The sequence below is a fragment of the Nanorana parkeri genome, unplaced genomic scaffold, assembly GCF_000935625.1.
Source record: "Nanorana parkeri isolate BGI_ZX_2015 unplaced genomic scaffold, ASM93562v1 scaffold75, whole genome shotgun sequence".
NCBI classification, from domain to species: domain Eukaryota; kingdom Metazoa; phylum Chordata; class Amphibia; order Anura; family Dicroglossidae; genus Nanorana; species Nanorana parkeri.
In genome coordinates, this window is record NW_017306343.1 from 712,371 (window position 1) to 731,041 (window position 18,671).

At 36.8% G+C, this 18,671-nt stretch overlaps 1 protein-coding gene across 1 annotated transcript in view; it reads right to left on the minus strand.

Annotated features, from left to right (window-relative positions):
• Positions 1-18,671, minus strand: part of LOC108804841 (metabotropic glutamate receptor 8-like) — a 786,696-nt gene that overhangs the window by 479,573 nt on the left and 288,452 nt on the right. The window contains exon 3 of the mRNA XM_018576745.1: positions 13,979-14,195. Within this exon, the coding sequence (XP_018432247.1) occupies positions 13,979-14,195 (217 nt within the window). The remainder of the gene's footprint in view (positions 1-13,978; positions 14,196-18,671) is intronic.

Consider the following 18,671-nt stretch of genomic DNA (forward strand, 5'->3'; position numbering starts at 1 on the left):
GGCCCTGAGCTGCAAAGGGAAGTTCTGCCCAGCATGAGAAGACATGAGGATTTAAAAGGAAGAGCAGCAAAGAGAAGGGGAACAACCATGGATTACAGTAAGGCACACATTACAGTATTGGTTTATGTTAAAAAAATCTGAGGGTTTAATGTCACTTTAAGGTCTCTATCTAAAGCCCATGTGACAGGATGGTATTGCAGAAGGTAGTTGTCACCCTGTGATGCATAAACTAAATAAGTGCATAAAGCAAGACTTTATTTGCTTTTTCCAAGTATTACATTAATGAATGCTTCAGATTTAAAAAAATTAAATCAACTTTTGAAATAACACTAACATGTAGTTCCACTTTTGCAGCCAAATTTTAGAAAACCCTCCATGTGTCTGTTATGTCTTCTCATACACACAGCATAACAAAAAAATATTTTTGAAACATTACTTAACTTTAAGATATATCTTAAGAAATTTTTTTTAAAAGGCCTTTGTGCAGATTCTAGGCTTCCCCCGAGCAGTATGAAAGTGAAAGTAGAGGGTCAGACTGAGGGACAAACTGAGCATCATTAACATACAATACCTCCAAGCCTTTGATGCTCTGTTAGGTCAGACAGTGTTCAAAGCTAGTTTAGCTAGGTTATTTAGAGTAAACATAACTGTTTACAGCGCCATCCTTAACATCACATAGAGGGAGGCCAGGTAGGATTTTTTTAAGCAAGTATAAAGCACCTAAAAATGTAATGAGCAATTTTTACTTTTTTCAAGTTATGCTTTGTGACTGGCAACAAGAAACAAATATAAACCACATTCTTCAAATAAAACATACTAAGAACTATTGTCAGTTTTTCCTGCCAAAATTTCTCCAAAGGCTCAGATGTAAAATCAGCCAAGAAGTCTCAAAAGAGCCTAAAAAAATCCAAATACCTGTAGTTTTATCTTACCTCTGCAAAAGTTAGTGTTCAGTCATAATGAGCTGTTTGAGAGTATTTCTTACAACACTGTCACATTACCGAGTTCTCCTCTCTCAGGCTCATGTGAACTTATTCTAACAGTTTTAGCTAAGTGCCAATCAGTGGTAGTATGCCAGTATAAGATAAAAATTCAGATGAAAAAGTAAATAGACTCATTTTGTCATAATATGCATTCATGCTCTTTGATTATGATAAGAAATGATGCACATCAGTAAAGGTTCCATATTATTTGAAATGCTGGCACTTTTCATTGATTCTATTATTTATAATATAAATTATACTGTGTTTTTGTATCATGTGAAGAACTGAAACAAGTATTCCATACATTTCCAATCAGGCTGCCAACAAATCCCCAGAAATTTTACAATTTGGAGTTCAGAGAAGCAATAACTGAAAATACAGTGCTCATATCACATCACTACGATGTTTATACATATTTATGAAGCTCACAGTGAGAGAACCTTAATACTGTCAGTGCATTGTAACATGATCAAAAGGACAAGGAAAACATGCCATCCCCTCTCTGCCATTTCCGCAACAGCATGACCTCCCAGGTGGCAGAGAAGAAAGCTTGATCGCTTATACAGTGCTAGAAGGCACAGAAGTGAGGGAAAGTGGGAGAGAAAAAAACAGACAACTTTATCTAACAAAAACAAGCAGTTATTGCAGAAAAACCAGTATTAAAAAGGTTGTTATATTAAAGCATCCCTTCGAACGCACAAAGTTTTGCATACCTAAAATATAAATATAAAGTAGGTACCCTCCAGTGCTTGTACAAACATCTCAATTTCTTCTGGGGGGGTCTCTCAAAGCCAGGGTGCTCTGATATGCAAATACTGACTAGACACAGAAAATCAATAGCTGGTCCACCTCCTCTTCTCTTATTTGCCTCATTGGTGGTCTGTCCTTAAATGTGACAGGTGGGCTTAGTAACCAATAATAAGGCTAGAGAGGGAAGTGTCTGCTTTATATTCCCATAGAAAATTTACAAAGTTTTGTTTTTGTAAAAGTTAAATTTTGATTGTTTTTTAATATCAACCAATGAAATATGGTTCTACTTAATATTGAGATTAGAGGGAAAATGTGCGTAAAAATGTTCAAAGTACTCAGACTGTACCAGTTTAGTGAAATCATAGTAAATATCGATTGGTAGTTAATTATTAAGGGATACTGCACCCGTCAGGTTGCTTAAGGCAGTTTTTTCAGGTTCATGCCATTTGCTTTAAAGTTTTCATTTTTTAATGCTACATGGAAATCAGCTGTGTGTACAAAGAAAATAGGGTATCCTGTAATGATCACAGCTGCATGTACCCATAGTGAGGCTTTTACATGAACACTGAAGAAGCAAGCCTACCATTAATATACAGTATGTAAGAATAACCCACAAGTCTCCTTTGTAGTCTTCTCCCTCACAGCTCAATTCTTTGAGCAGTAAACACAGTCTGTGACTGAATTATGCCCGCACAATCCAGAAAGCCTGTAAGTATGTGCACTTCATTTTCTGCTTCTGAAAACTGCAATACATATCCAGTTTTCCACATTGAGCAAAAAGGGTTGGTCAGGAATAAATCAAAGAAATATTAATAGTAGTAATGTAATATTAAGATTGCAGTGTGCATATTAAAATGAGCAACTCATTCTGAATAACATTAGGAAAGATAATTAAGGGAAATTTATATTTGTGGGGATTCAAGTACTTATCTCCATATATTACACTATATAAGTTGAGATGAGCATATGTTTATTTAAACCTATCCTCAAAGAGCCTTCTGTGAGAAATGGAAGCAGCAATTCCCCAAATTCCATGTTCTACACTGGATCCAGGAAAACAACACATTAATTGGGAAATGACTGCTCACATCAGAGCTTCTCACACAGATAAAACTGCATTACTGCAGCATTTGGATCATATATATTGCATATACAAGCAGGGAATAGAGCAGGCAATTTGTCAGAAGACTTAAGGTAGCTATAGCCTTAAAGTTGGCTTGTTCCAAGACTATGGACATTTAAGTATTTACAGTACATATCCTTAACAAGCAGTAAATAAGCTTTTAACCCTTTTGCTGCCAGATCCCTTTTGCATTTATAGCACACATGTTTAAATGCAAATTTTAGGCCTGACAATTGTCTTAAAGACCTACAAAATGGTATATTTTCTGAAAAAGAGACTCTGTAGAATAAAATAGTGATAGTTGCAATTTGTTATGCCACATGATATTAGTGTAACAGTTTATCAAACCCTCTATGTGGTAGCACACTAGATGCGATATGTTCTCTTTAAGGAGATATTAGGGGTCTATGGGCAGCATGCTGCAGGACTCATGGAAATGATCAGGCTTATATATATAAATATACTGTATATAGATATATATCTATATACAGTATATATATATATTTATATAAGCCTGATCATTTCCATGATGCTAGGAGTCTGATGAAGAAATGTAAACTGACTCCCACCTGCTATAGCAGCCAGGGGTCAGTTTACAGGATCCTGCTCCAATGAACATAGTACTTACACCTGTGGCAGCAAAAGGGTTAAACAAGCTAGAACTAACCTGTGTACCTGGCGCCACCATGGAGCAGGTTGTAAACCGATTCTTAGTGGCCTTCTAGCCTTATAATATAAAAACAGTGTGACTGCTCTTTGTTTACATTAAAAGGGTAGAAGGCTGCCATGTCCGTACTAAGAAAGACAATACAGTGGGATTAAACTGCTATGAATCTGACTACAACTTAACTAGAATGATTTTGTTATAAGCATTAGGGAGTAATTGTGCCGTTGGACAGTGAGTGATTTTTACCACTTGCTGAGGATATGTAAATACTCTTAATACTCTTACTCTTAAAGAATATGAATGTTAATAGTCTGGGCACAGGCTTATTTCTAGGGTTCAATGTGCCCAGAATATTTCAATTCATAGTGGATGCTGGAATGTTTAAGGATCAATTCACCTAAAAGTAATACTTTAGTAATAGGTGGTATCTGGTGGGCTGAGTTAGTCCCTGGCGTCTTTGAGGACATGGAAACATTAAGTCCTAACCTTTTGATAATCAAAAATAAATCCAGTAGATAGAATGGAATCCTGTTATACTGGCCAGAGCAGGTATGCAGACCCAGAAACTCAAGAGATATGACCTCTAGAGTTTCAGAGAAAAGGTGGACCTAGCATCTACCAAGAATGTAATATATCTGATTTGCTTTCTAAATCTGCAAACCTGCCACAGCAATTATTAATGAGTCATATTCTCCCAATTGGAATTTTTTCACGTTATGAGGAAAGTAACAAAAGGAGTAGTAACACATGAATGCTAGGAAACACCTCTGTTTTACCAGTAGAGATATTATAAGGTAGGTAGGTAGAGAGTCAGAAAAAACAGCACTCACTGATTAATCAGTGCAGACTACCTATAGCCCTACCGGTGGTAATATTTTCTCACTTTTATTCTATTTATCAAACTAATGATGTCAATGGCCTGATAAAGTAATTTTCCTCCTACAGATGCCTCTATAATTCTAACATTATTTTTAATTAATTGTATTGTGAAGTACTAAGTGCAAAGTCTCCTACAAAAACACACATCATCTCACTTTATTGATTTACCCCGTTCGTATGCCCCTGGCAAAACAATTCTTGCAGCCAGCTTATATAGAATAGCTCTATACTATCCACCTTCACTCTGGAAATGTGGTATGACACTCATTCTGCTATTATTACAAGAAATTATTCAACGCCCTTCTTTTCATGCACCATGAAATCTTTTAGCTGCATGAACATTTCATTTTCCACAACAAATTAAACATTTTGTTCACATAATGAAAAGGACATAGTATGCAAAAACGTCACCTCTTGAAAACAATTTTTACAGAAAAATGACCCCAGTGCTGAAAAAAAAATGGAAAACAATATCTGATCAAGAGCAGATAAGGAATAAGCGGACATGTATACAATATATTGTTCAAAAACATTGTTGATTTGAAATATTCTCAGGATTCAAACATTATTTGACATTATTTATGCCATCATTAGCTTTACCGGCTTTTCCTTATTTTTAATGTGCACCCAATAATTAGGATTTTCATATTTTTTAAAAGGTCAGCTACAGTCAAAGCTCTTTTGTTTAGAAGTTTTAGAAATAGTAGGGAAAGGTTAGAACCTCTCTAAGTTTCATATCACTTTGTTTCCCCTTAGTGAGATTTCAATTTACCTCCTATTTAACATATATTAATCTGCCCAAGAAGGACCCATACACTCTCTCCCACACCTTTAGTGTAATAGGCAGCCACAATCAGAAATATGTTTACTTCGAGGATGGAATCACCAAGCTCAAGGTTTAGAGGAGATTGATTACAAGTGATTTCAGCTTTCTATATCTATGGATCTATAACACACTAAAATTAGAGATTTACCTAAAGCAGCTGAGAGCTGAGAGCTTAGAGCCCCCCTGTGTGTGTGTGTTTTAGCTGCCATTTATTGTTTGTTTTATTTGATGCATTCACTCTTTGGGGATCCTTGGCTGTCTTGGAAATGCCACTTAGAATCTAATTGAATATAATGCACAAAATCAAATTTCCTTCTTGGATTTTTATTTCTTTAAAGATAAAGTAATAGACACCCTTTTATGTTACCAGTCCTAAGCTGTGCTCAGCAATGAGGACATACGTTCAGGTTTATATAATCACCTGTCACAGACTGTGAAAGATACATCTCCTACTGTACTGTATATGTCACTAGCAAAAGTCAGCTTGAAATATTTTGTAAATTGTGAATAAAGTAAAGCCAGTACATGTGTATTAGAGGATTGATATTCGTTAACCTGGGACAAACAAGGATATTTAAAGAGACCAAAGCAAATTAAAATGTACCTAAACCCAAACTTTTTTTAGGTTTTGTAAACAGTTTGAAATTAGTTAAAACCCCATCAGGTTTTCTTTTAATCTGTCCCCCATAGGAGAGATTTTCCTTACATTCCATCCTGTAGACCGAAAAATTATATAAGAGGACATTTCTCCAAAGTGAGGGAAAACCCCTTTTACATAATTGTCAATGAAACAAGTGCCCCAAGTGGAAGATTTTCTGTCACCTCCAATTCTGGTGAAAACTCAAAATTTTAGATTTTCCTCACTTTCTGTCCCTATGACAATGGTCACCAACACAAATATAAAGGGCGAATGTCACCATGAGGTTTTAGATCCATTATTAATATTATTATATTATCTGATATAAAAATAACATTATCTAAAATTTGTTAAATATTAGAGACTTTCATTGAGCCACTTTTACTTGTGAGCACAGCTCTGTGCTTGTTTCATATCAGAACCAAAACCTGTTTTGTTAGCATCGATCTAACTGAATGATCTACTATAGATTGCAGAATTTATGAAGCATGCGAAACTAGAATTGATTGGTTTAAGCTGATGTCATTCCTGAAGCTATGGTAAATTACAAAGAACCATTCACCCACATCTTGTATTTACTGGCGCTCAAACTTATGTAGCAGTTTCTTCCTTTTTCATACAGGATTTTGCTGTTAGAGATAACAGTACCCCCAAGGTTACAGCAGTAAGCTTCATGGGGATATTGCAGACTGTTATATTTAAGTAGAATAACTGGTCAATTTATTTGTGACCCATAAAACATATGCAAGCTAAATGAGAACTTTGTTGATATATGACTACTTGGTTTACATAAGCAGGAGAGCAAATTACCAAATGTAATAAATTGTGAGTAAAACTTTGAATAATTTCACATTTCTTAGAAATGTTACCAAGCACTGTGTGATTTTTGCAAGAGACATAACTTACTGAGACATAAAAAGCATAGTATATGAAGCACTGCTTGACTGATTCAGAGTGGGCAATATGTCAAACACATATTTTATGATAAAAGGATTTTAAATGTGGTATATAAGCAGTTAAAATCCATCTGAAGCCTCTAATTTTCTCCTCTCGGAGGAATAAACACAGACATTTTCAAGGCTAATTGACATGGTAAATGTCCTAAGAGAAATTTAATTTACCTTTTTTTTAAATAATAATGCATCTGGGGAGCTTGATTTTAATTTCACTCTGATAGATAGTGCTGGGGGTGGTGGAATGGACTGCGCAGGGCTTTAATATAGTTTGTCTAAGCTCCTGCAGATGGGGCTGTTAATCTAAAGGCGTGGGTGGAGCCAGGAGTGACTATCCACTAATAGGGCTATCAAAACTGCCAACATCAAAGCTGTAGCTGCAAGGGTGACAATGTTGCAATGACTTGACTGCAGAAGGAAGAGTGTGTTTACCCTAACATAGGAAATGCCTATTCAATAAGTCCACTGGAAGGATCAACAGATTTACAAACTGTTCCAGGGGGTACAGAGAACCTGGTCTAGATTTTATCATTTGACCAAAGTTCTACTTTCAGAAGATTTGGGAATTACATTTCAGAAGTCCCCAGAACTTGGCAATCCTTCTTAGGAGGGCAACCAAGAAACCTGTTTGTTGCGTCATACACGAAAGCAGCACTATAAAATTAGAACCATGTTAAAAGAAAGTGGTACTAGTAGAAATATGGGAGGATGCCACTCTTGACCTTGTTCTAAAATACTAGTTGTCTGAATCTCTTTGGTTTCAATACTTCCTAAGTCAATTATACAGAAAAGGTATGCAGCAAGTTGTGCCCAGGTCAGTGAGAAGGAAAATTATATTTTCTTGGATTAGCAGCAATGCTATGCAAATAACATTTTTAAAAGCAGATGTCAGCAGTGGCAGGCCATATCTTTCTTTCAATACAGGTTTCCTTTAGTGCTAGTACCTATTTTATTTCATTATGAGAGGGAAGGCACTTTTAAATGTGTCCAATTAAAACTGTTCAGATTTTCAAAGTAGTGATAGGTGAATTGGACTATTTGTATAAGGTATGTTTGCAGCTCTTCATGTGTTTGGACTTGCTAGCGTGAACACATGAAAAGTTAACTCTAGATGAGGTCATTTAAAGCTGAACTCCAGGTAGATCTAAAAGACACAAATTAATGCAGCTCTGTGTTAATTAATACATTATTAAATGTATTTAAAGTTCAGGCTGTATAGGTACCTAAATATGACTTGCTATAAGCCACTTGCAGTCTGTGTACAAACATGGAGAGGGAGAAGCAGCACAGAGAGCACAGGCTGCGAGAGGGAGAAGTAGTACAAGGAGCCAATCAGGTGCTAGTATGACACATGGTGACAGGAGGAGGAAGTAGAGTGAGAGAGCTATGAGCTTATCAGTCTGTTTCTTCTTCTTAAACTGTTCAGTCATTGGGGAGAAGCAAGACCCATACATTTTTTGCATTGAGAAAGAATCAAACAGACCTACGTTACCGCATAGGTAAATAACTGAACAGAACTGGACTGCAGGAATCAGGTGAGTATGCCTAAGTTTTACATTTATTATAATATAATATAGTTTTTAATTTACAGTGCGAAAAGTGGAAAGAAAAGCAATGTAAATATGAGGCTAAAGAGAAATTTTTTTTATTTAACCAGGATTGTTGTTTTCTCAGAGCTTTAACTCAGGCCAGGATGGATAGGCAAGTAATCCATATGACCCCCTTTACAAGTTTACTAAGGTATGGCTGTCAACTTGGTTGCAACTTATCTGCATCCCCTAAAAGGAGCTAGTCTGCTCAGCAGCTATTTCCATAATAACATTAATATTAACCAATATATTTAATATAAACACACAATTTCTGTGCTCTTATGTATGTGAATCAAGAGCTCAAATAGCTTATACACAACTTAAACTGTATGAATATTATCAAAACAATATTATACATGTAGTGCTTTTAAAAGTGAACCAAAACACTCACAAAAAACATCTTGGTGACCAGATTTTATAACATGTACAACTAATAACCTAATGTATGCAAACATTTTTAGTGAGCCTTCTCAAAAGTGTATCTTGATATTTTCATCAATCCATTTTCACCTGCTTTTACCATTCCTCCACCTCAATTTGAAAATTCACCCACTCACTCAAAATCAGAAAAGAAAATGTCAACAGTGTAAAATCTTCAACTTAATAACATATAAAATCCTCACACATAAAACTCCAATGGTCAAAGTGCATATCAGCACTACATTAGCAAACATTCTTATCACTCAATCCTGACAGCAATTTGAATAGGTATATGCGGTTTGTCCACCCATAGTCCTGGATGCTTCACTGGACTCCACATGCAGCCCACAGCTCCACCCTCATGCATTTAGTCAAGAATGACTTCATCAAGGGTACCCTGACTTCATCAGTCATTCTTAATGAAACATGTCAACTGTACTCTTGATTCAGTCATTCTTGAAGAAATGCCTTGAGGTGGAGACTAGTGTCTGTGTGTTTCTCTCTAAATGGTATAAAAATATAGAAGAGTTGCCACCTAAGGGGAGTGTGTTATTTTGAAGGAAATCACCACAGGGATGTATAAAATGGATTAATCTTTCCATGAAAGATAGGAAAAAAAGAGGGTCTGTAAATTTTCAATTTGTGGACTAAAACCTAGGATTTCAATATAACAGCTTCTGATCACTTTCTTTACCAGCAAATGGCAAGAACACATCATAGCAAAAAAGCAATAAACATGTAAAACACATAGGAATAGCTGGATAATATAGTAAGATAGACAATTCTGTTGCCAACGCTTCACTAGTGACCTCTCTCTAGCTTTTGCACAGACTTAAGTCCAAAACACAAAGCAGGATTCTCATATTGCCATTTTATTTTTATGTTTTTATTGACTCTAAGCACCTGGATGTCATAATGGCATGCAGATAGGCTTAAATCTTAGCTTGTGATTGGCCGATGTTGGCCTCTAATTGGCACTCCCCAGTTTCTATAATGGATAATCTGACACAATAGGGTGGGTGAACTAAAAACAGCCCTGATATATCTTCTAAAGGATCAGTGAATAGCTATTTTTTATTCAGCTACGAGAGAAGATTGACAGTTGTCTTCGGATCTTCTTTACAGAGAGAAATCATTCATAAAACACTGACTTTTAGGACATCATTAAAGACTGGTCTACAAAGAAAAATAATCTTTCACAAGAAGTGACAAAGAATATCATGAATGTGTTTTTAATGCAATTTTGACAAATCAGTTAAATTTAATTTCTTTCTTATAATCCTTTTTTCCTTTTTTCTACATTTCCAGTTTTCATAGGCCCTGAATATTACCTAATCTAAAATATAAATATTTTAACACCTAGTCTTATTAACAACAATCTAGATCCCCTCCAGAGACTTCTTTGTAACACTAGTATCATAGATCAGCCAAGCTGCAGTACATCAAATAGTATATTCACCAGGTGAGCAATAGGCAGAGTTCTGGCTAAATTCAGGCTCTCCAAAGGAATATTCATAACAAGAATCACTTTTATGTGAAGCATCAGTGGAGGAAAATGTATTAGTCTTGTTTTAAATGTATTAGTCTTGTCAAATTTTATGTCCAGTGGTTTCTGGAGAACGTTAGGCTGCGTTCTCACATCTCGTGCTTCATTTATGATATAATAGAAACCTTTGCTAATTTAAATTACAAAACACCCAAAAAGGTGTGTTGCACAGTGCCTTAAAGTGATTAAAAAAATCAAAAGAATTTTAAGCTATTTCAATTGCTGATGAAATCACTTACAATGGATGATGTTGCTTAAAGGGGTTCTAAACCCTCCGTTTTTGTTTTTTTTTGCCTATATCTATTGCTAGCAAGCAGTAGATATGGGCAAAAGTGTAAAAAACAGCGGTTTAAACTTACCTTGTTATCGCTGCGCGCTCCCGCGCCGAGAATCAGGAACTGTTTGTGCAGCCGCAAAGGATCTTGGGGCGGGCGCATGCACATTTCGGATTCTCGACCGGGAGACGAGCAGAGACGCAAGGTAAGTCTATGGATGCGTGCACCAGCATGCAGACACCGCTGGATCGGAGGGACAGAGCAGTCAGCGCTGGATCGGAGAGCCACCGCACCGCTGGAGGGACAGATGAAAACAACAGGAAAGAAGAAGAAGATCGGAATAAGAGACATCATTTAAGGTAAGTGCTAACATTAACATGGGGGGAGGGAAACTTTTTTTGACTTTAATGTCACTTTAATGTTTAGAAGTTTAGTTTAGTTTAGTTTCCTGCAGAATCAGCTGGTCCCCTAAGCACTGGTCTTGACTTCCTTTTTTAGAGTGATTCCTTTCTCAATAGTGCTATGCAGTCACCCTTGTGTGTGCTAGTAAGCTGTGTGTGTCTCCACAAACACAGGCACAGCAAATCTAGCTACTTCCCTACCCCTGGCCCCCTCTCCTCCCTCCACCGTTGTCCAAGCTAGTAGATTAACAATTTCTGGAGTCTGCACTGTCCTTTGTGATCTTGTACTGGACAGGAAGTTCAGGCAAGCTGAGAGAGTTGGAGCTGTTCAGAAACATGATGATTGTAAGTGCTTGGGAAAAAATGTAAAGCATTGTTTTGCTGGACAATGTATATTTGTTTGATCTGGATTCAATATTGAAACAAAGTTTGAGAGTTTAATACTACTTTAACTATTACTAAAAATGTATCTTATTTGTGTATCACTGTAGATCCTCTAATAATCTCTGAATTGGTGCTGACACTGTCCTTCCTTCTGGAGGGTGGCTAATTTTGGTCTCCATGATTTCTGTGTTTGTTGTGATAAAGGCACCGCTCCAAGCTCCTCCTGTGATGGACTACAATCTTGTGTTTAGTTGACTAATTTGTAGTCCATCAGGGGAGCAAGCTTGGAGTGGTACTTTACAATACACATAGACCATGGGGAACAAAAGTAGCAACCCTCCAGAAGGAAGGACAGTGTCAGCACAAAGTCAGAGGTAATATAATTGTATACAGCCAAGTGATACACAAGCTACATTTTTGCTAATCGTTAAGGTACTTGAATGTATTTTTAAGTTTAGTGGCACTATACCATACTGGCAGTAATTAATGTTGAGCTAGTTAAATATAGTTAATGTCAGATTACAATTGTCAAGTACATTTTTTAACCTAAACATTTAAAAAAAACTGAAGCCTCTGGATTCTGTGAATTAAGAATATCCAGAAATTTAGAAGCAAATAGCCATGATAGCCATGACCTTAAAGTGTATCTAAACCCAAAAGCAAACATTTGAATATAAAGACACAGGCCCATATTGTCCAATGTGTGAATGTGTGTCTGATTAAGTAATCTATACTGTACAAATCCCTGTGTCATGTGCTTATCAAAGAAGGTATGTAAAAGATTTTCTTTAATTTGTCAATGCACCCAGCTGTTACCACTACCTGGGGAAGGGAGCTTCACATTTTTGCTGCTTTGACCATAAAGAACCCCTTCTGCAGTTTTAAAGGAAACTTACTTTTCTCTAACCTTAAATTGTGCCCAAATGTCCTCTTCAGAGACCTAAGATTAAACAAAATGTTACCATCCTTACAGTGACCATGTATTAAAGGAGAACTATGGGGTAAGTGTTTTTCCCCATAGTTCTCCTCTGTTCTGGGTCACTGGAGGACACAAACTAGCGTTCTCCCATGACCCAAAGCTCAGTATACTGCGAGCTACGGCTCGCGGTATACTGAGACCGCCGCAGCCGGGACGGATTCCGACATTACTGTCGAGATCCACCCAGCTGCATGATTGACAGCTGGCTCTGCCTATCTAGAGGCAGAGCCAGCTGTACCCTCCCCTCCCCCGTCTGTTCCGCCAGTCAGCACTGGAGGATCGGAGCGGGGAGGGGGGAATCCCTGCAGGGAGTCATGAGTGACAGTCACGGCTCTCTGCAGGGACATGATCGGGAAGTGAGCGAGCGACTGTATGTGTTCGCTCACTTCCCGATTTATTGAGCCGACGTGTGACAGTTTCATTGTCACACGTCGGCTCGAACTATGAGGTTGGGTGAAAATCACTCACCTCATAGTTCTCCTTTAACTTGTAAATAGCGACAACAGTTGCTATCTCCACCTGGTGATCTGGCCAGTGAGTCTGTTAAGTTTTACTAGAGGGTTTGAGACAAACCATTTAACACTGACAAGGATGCTAACAATGGTCAACTTTTATTCAATTACAGTATGTGAAACTTTTATCCTAAAAAGAAAAAGTGTTAACTGGAGTTTAGATTTAATTTGTTAGTCAAGTCCATCTAAATCTGCTAGTGCATGTAACATAACCCTCTCCACAATGCTGCTGTCCAAGGGTGGCTACATTTCTTCTCCTTAAAGTGGAGCCACCCTAAGTCAGGAATTGTGTTGCTGGCCAGATCACTAGGTAAAAATAAAGTAGAAAAGCCTAAAATAACTTAAGCAGCCACCAATTGATAAACTGCAATATATAACATTTTTGTTTGGGGTTTAGATATGCTTTAGGATAATAAATGAACCTGTCCTATCTTTGTTTTTACTTTCTACCCCTCTCCATCCTTTTCTGTATTATACATTATTTTTATTTCCTTTCTCTCTTCTGTAAAGAAATAACCTCTGCTCCTGCTTGCAATTAGCGATCTCCAAGTGAGGTAGCATAGTCCAACTTGGCGAGATACAAGGATTGCTATTAAATAATGTGCAAATAGTTTTATAAACATAGTTAAATCCAACCTACTAAAGTTATGAATGTTGCTTACAAAAACAAAATGAATGCTAAAGCAGGCATAGTAGAATACTATGCTATGCTATTACTATGTACTATTTAACAATTCATAGTATCTATTAGAAATAGGCATTACCACATTGCTTTACACCAAATAAGAATGAAAATCTATTAACCACTATTACGGAGAAATGGCTTATGTAGAATTGTCAAAAAGGCTTGTTGTGAGAAAATCACCATTAATAATGTTCAGATAAATAGAACTAGCAAATGGTACTTAAGCTCCAGAGTTGCAGTACAATAGAACCTGTCACATAAATCTATCCAGTTATATTTGTTGCTCTACGGAGAGTACAGTGTGTTTTATAAATGTAGCACATTAGTAGCTCAGCATTAAGTGTAAAGTACAGTTTAATGGAAGCTTACCAATTTCCCGGGATATCTGTGTAAATGCTTCCACTCCACTTTCTCCATAGTTTCCTTCTGAAGCTAATGTAGAAACATAATTCCAACCTAGGGAAGTTACAATGTCAACCATTGCCTGGGCTTGGTAGGAGTCAGGTGGGACCACACGTGAAAAAAAGTCATATCGACTGTTGTCACTTAGCTCTGGTGCTGTAGATGCATAGCTGATTTGAGGTATCTGTGCAGAAGATAAAGGAAAAAAAAAAAGTTTAAACATTTTATATGGTATAAACTTCCCTGGAAAATATTTAATAATAAGAATAAGAATGAATAATAAGTGATAAGAAGGTTTCTGTGTAGTCATCAACTGTGTTAGTACTGAGTATGCTTCTTAAATATCTATTAAGCAGATCAAAATATTTACTTTCCAGTGAAAGTGATTTTTCCATAATTATCTCTATATTATTATTTTGCCATCAAAAAGGCAATTTCATTAAGTCAGAAGCAGACTGTGATTCATACTGAGCAGAATAGGTAAAGCAGAAAATCTCAAATCAATTTCTTTCAGGATATGTTATCAAATAGACTTTATGTATTTAAAAAAACATCCGTTTCTATAGAAAAAGACAAGACTATGACTGTGTAAAATGTAATATGTTTTTTTACATGATTTTCATACTAATCTGAAAATGCAACATTCCATGACAGTGCAGGAGATATGCATCCCTTACAGAAAAAAAGCACTAGAATCCATGTAAAATGAATGAGCACCATGTAGCAACTGCTTATGATTTTCCAGGGATTCAATAAAACGTGTATACAAGAGTGAGAAGATTAGGGTTAAAGATACCAGGATTTAGTAATGATGAGTGAGGACTGAATGCTAAGTTCATTTATTAACGCTGCCTCTAATAAACAGACATGCCAAGTACTGACATTTTAAATTGACATTAGTAGTAGCACTATGGCTAGTTAGTCTTAAGTCACCTATAGATTTTCTGTAGATTTTCTAAGGTCAGATGGAAAAAGTGCAACAGATTCCTCTATCTACTCTAAACTGTGTGGGTGGAGGAATCTCCCACTGGGCCAAGCCTCAGTATCTTGCTTGTCGGCCCCACTGATTGTCAAAATACCTGAACAATCTGATTGGATGCAGGCATTGTTCATGTATTTTGAGAGCCAGTGGGGCTGACTAGCAAGATACTGAAGGTTGGCCCAGTGGGAGATTCCTCCACCCACACAGTTTAGAGTAGATAGAGGAATCTGTTGCACTTTTTTTATCTGATCATAGAAAATCTGCAGATAATCTATAGGTGTATGGCCAGCTTTACTTTTGCAAATGGACACCCATTCACCACAGTAAATGGAAAACCTGTGCCACTTTACCAATGCTCGCACAGTGTTAGCTGAGTTTTAACACTGCAAGTTTTTACTAAATAGTAATTTATGATATAGTGAGGTGAATTTATCAATACTGGAGCAGACACAATCTGAAAAAGCTGTGCATAGCAACCAATCAGCATCCACCTTTCATTTTCAAAGTCTAACTCAACAAACTGAAGAGAGAAGCTGATTGGTTGTCATGGGCAACTGCTCCCGATTTTGTCTGCTCCAATTTTGATAAATTCCCCCCAGTAAGTTCCTGCCCTTCCTGCTCCCTTTTCATACTTGAAGTTCATGGAGGTCCCTTTAAAGTGAACCGCTTTACCAAAAGAGAGCCTAGAAATGCAAGACATAGTAACCCTAATACCAAACATTCAGCTCTCAGTTGATAACACATTTAAAATGCAGGGTGAGAGGCATACATGAAGTCACTTGAATTGCCATACTACTGGGATATATTTTCAGGTTCTTACAGATTGGTGCATTTAGGAGATGTGGTGTATGTTTGATGTAGGCAACAATCTGTTTCCTCCACAGAGTCACAAAGAAATGTCTAGAATTCACTGCGTAAGATATTAAGTTCTTCCAGTGCTAAGATACACTTATTGTCCTCTAGTTAAAGTGTATGTCAGGGCAAAGAAATATGTGATGCATCTCTGAAATACATGCACATTTTGCTTTGGTTTCTCACTTTAAAGACCCCACAAATACAGAAAAATACTTGTTGATCTTCCAGAAATGCACTCTGCCCCCAAGTGCTCTTGTGAGCTGACAACACACCGCATTTTTGTGGACTAAATTGTGTCAGCCCTGACCAGTTGTCTTTTACTAAACTACCCAAACCCTTCCAATCTCTACAACATAAACACTATTTTAGTCCAAATTTAGAACTAGGAAGGGTAATTAGACTCCTTAAAATAACATAGAAGTTGTGCAGAGGACACAGGACAGCTCTGAATTTCTGAAATGATCAATATTTTTTGGAAATGATCAAACAGACATAAAACACTTTCATTGTTATATTTAACAGACCAAAAGAGAGCAAGATAAAGAAGTTAATTGTTAGGGCTTACATACCCTAACTTTGCTTAGATTTGTATAGGCTGTGGATTGCCTCAGTAACACAAGGTCAGACACCAAACCATATGTATTGCAACTCTTTTTACGGTAAAATATACCTGTCTTCTTCCCTGTACATATGGAAAATAGAATTTTTTGCATACAGAATATCTAAAATAGTTCAGGAAGTCCCTCTTTTAAAGACAGCAATGAGTTAGCTATTAAAAAGGTCTTACATGATTTGCTCTTAAGATTGAGATCCTACAATCTCTAGATTTTTCATTTCTGCACACTCTTTTAGGAATATAATGATATACCTATATATCATGTCTAATGTATTGCCTTCCAATGAAATAATTCTTGACAATCAAGTTTAGAAACATTTAGTGCAGCCATACAAAAAAATATAGAAAGTCCTCATTTGAAGTAATAAACTACACATTTTTCATCTAAACACATTTTCTTCAAACAAGTGCTTCAATTGAAAGGGATTGTATTAAATTTTTGTGTACTGCATAACCACACTTCTATTAAATGTTCAATTGAAGTGTGTCCTGTGATTAAGCTTTTCAATGGCGTCACAAAGGAATCCTTAGGGTTTAGAGACTGAACACTCACTTGGTGACAGCTGCAGTTACTGTCTTCTGGCCAACAGTGACATCTGCAATTTGCCATCTGCCAAAAAAAGCGCAAAATATCTGGCCAATCTTTTTACCTTGAAGACACAGATGTTTTTATTTTGTAAAGTAGCTAGTGACATCTAAGTTTGGGCTCAAGGGTCCTGATGCATTATCTGCTTTTGATATTGTCCTGAGTTTCTGATTATCATCGATGAATGAAATGAAGGTATGGGGAATAGTATTTTATATTCAGCGCAGCTTTACTAAAATGCAGAACACTACAACAAAATAACACGACTTCATTTCTACACACAGGGAAACCATATGCCCCATTATTAATATGCAACACTGGATTTAGTGAAATGGCTAATTCTATAAAACTAAATGTATGAAAAGGCAGAAAATAGTAACACAGTAATAGAAAACTAGAAGTGTTTAAAACAGTACTCACTTTCCTTTTTTTTAGTTTTGATTACCAAAAAAGATTATTTAAACATTAGTGACAAAGAATAAGACTATAAAGACATAAGAGATTCACATTCACAAAGCTGTTCACCAAATCCAGTGTAAAATTGGAAAAGTCCACAGCTGAGTATCACTGAGCAGAGGTAGATATCCTGCTGCTGGATCCTTATTCTTTCTACTGACACCAGCATTGAATAGCGCATATGTTAGCTTTCTGCAGATGAAGGCTAATAGCACATAGTGGTACATTTTTGTAACATTGGAACCAGCAGAACAATTGCTTTTAAAACACAAGTGACCAATAATAAATTGTATACATAATGTCAGACAGAGACAAATACTGCACATTTACCTTTGTTTTCAATAACATGTACCAGTGAAATAAAGGCATGTCCTTAAGTATTACATAGTGCAGATGTTTTGTGTTATATTTTAGGGGGCTAAAGTGTGATGTTAAGATAGAAACAGGAGAATATGTATGTGGGACAAAATGAGTGGGAGGGGATGTTCAGTGGAAGGGCAAGTAGGGGAGGGAAGCAAGATTGTACAGGAGTGGGAAGGGGGGGGGAGAAAATGGTGGAGGTGGCAGGGTAGATGGACCGACTGCATTCCCTTCCATTAGGAAGGAAAGGGATAGACATCTGGCATAAAGAATGGCTGTCCCACTGTCAACTCAGCAGAGCTTTGGTTGGTAGGTTAATTATTGCAGGGAGCACTATTCAGTAGGTGTAATCAGCAGAGAATGTGTAATGTATCCAGTAGAACCACATTTGCCTAAAGGAGTCTGATTTGTCTTCAAGTGCTATGGGTACATCTTCCATGTGCATGATGTCATTCACTTTCGTGAACCAATAGGTTCGTTTGTGCATAGGGGGGTGTTCCCATGTGCATGGGATGCGTGCACATTAAGTAAATGAACCATTAGAGTTTTTTTGCATCAGGATTTTTAGATGTATGTGAGGTAGAGAAAGCAAGCCCTGTGTTTATGACTAAATCAATATCCCTAAAATAATGATTTATTTGGGTGACCTTGGACCAGAACTGTTTAATCTCTTAAATGTGCATGAGACATTTGTCCTCAGAGCCTTGGAAAATCCAATAAATTACTGAGGGGTAGTGATGTACTGAACATACCTGAGTTCGGTTCGAGTTCAAACTTTAGAACATGGAGAAACTTCAAACCCGAA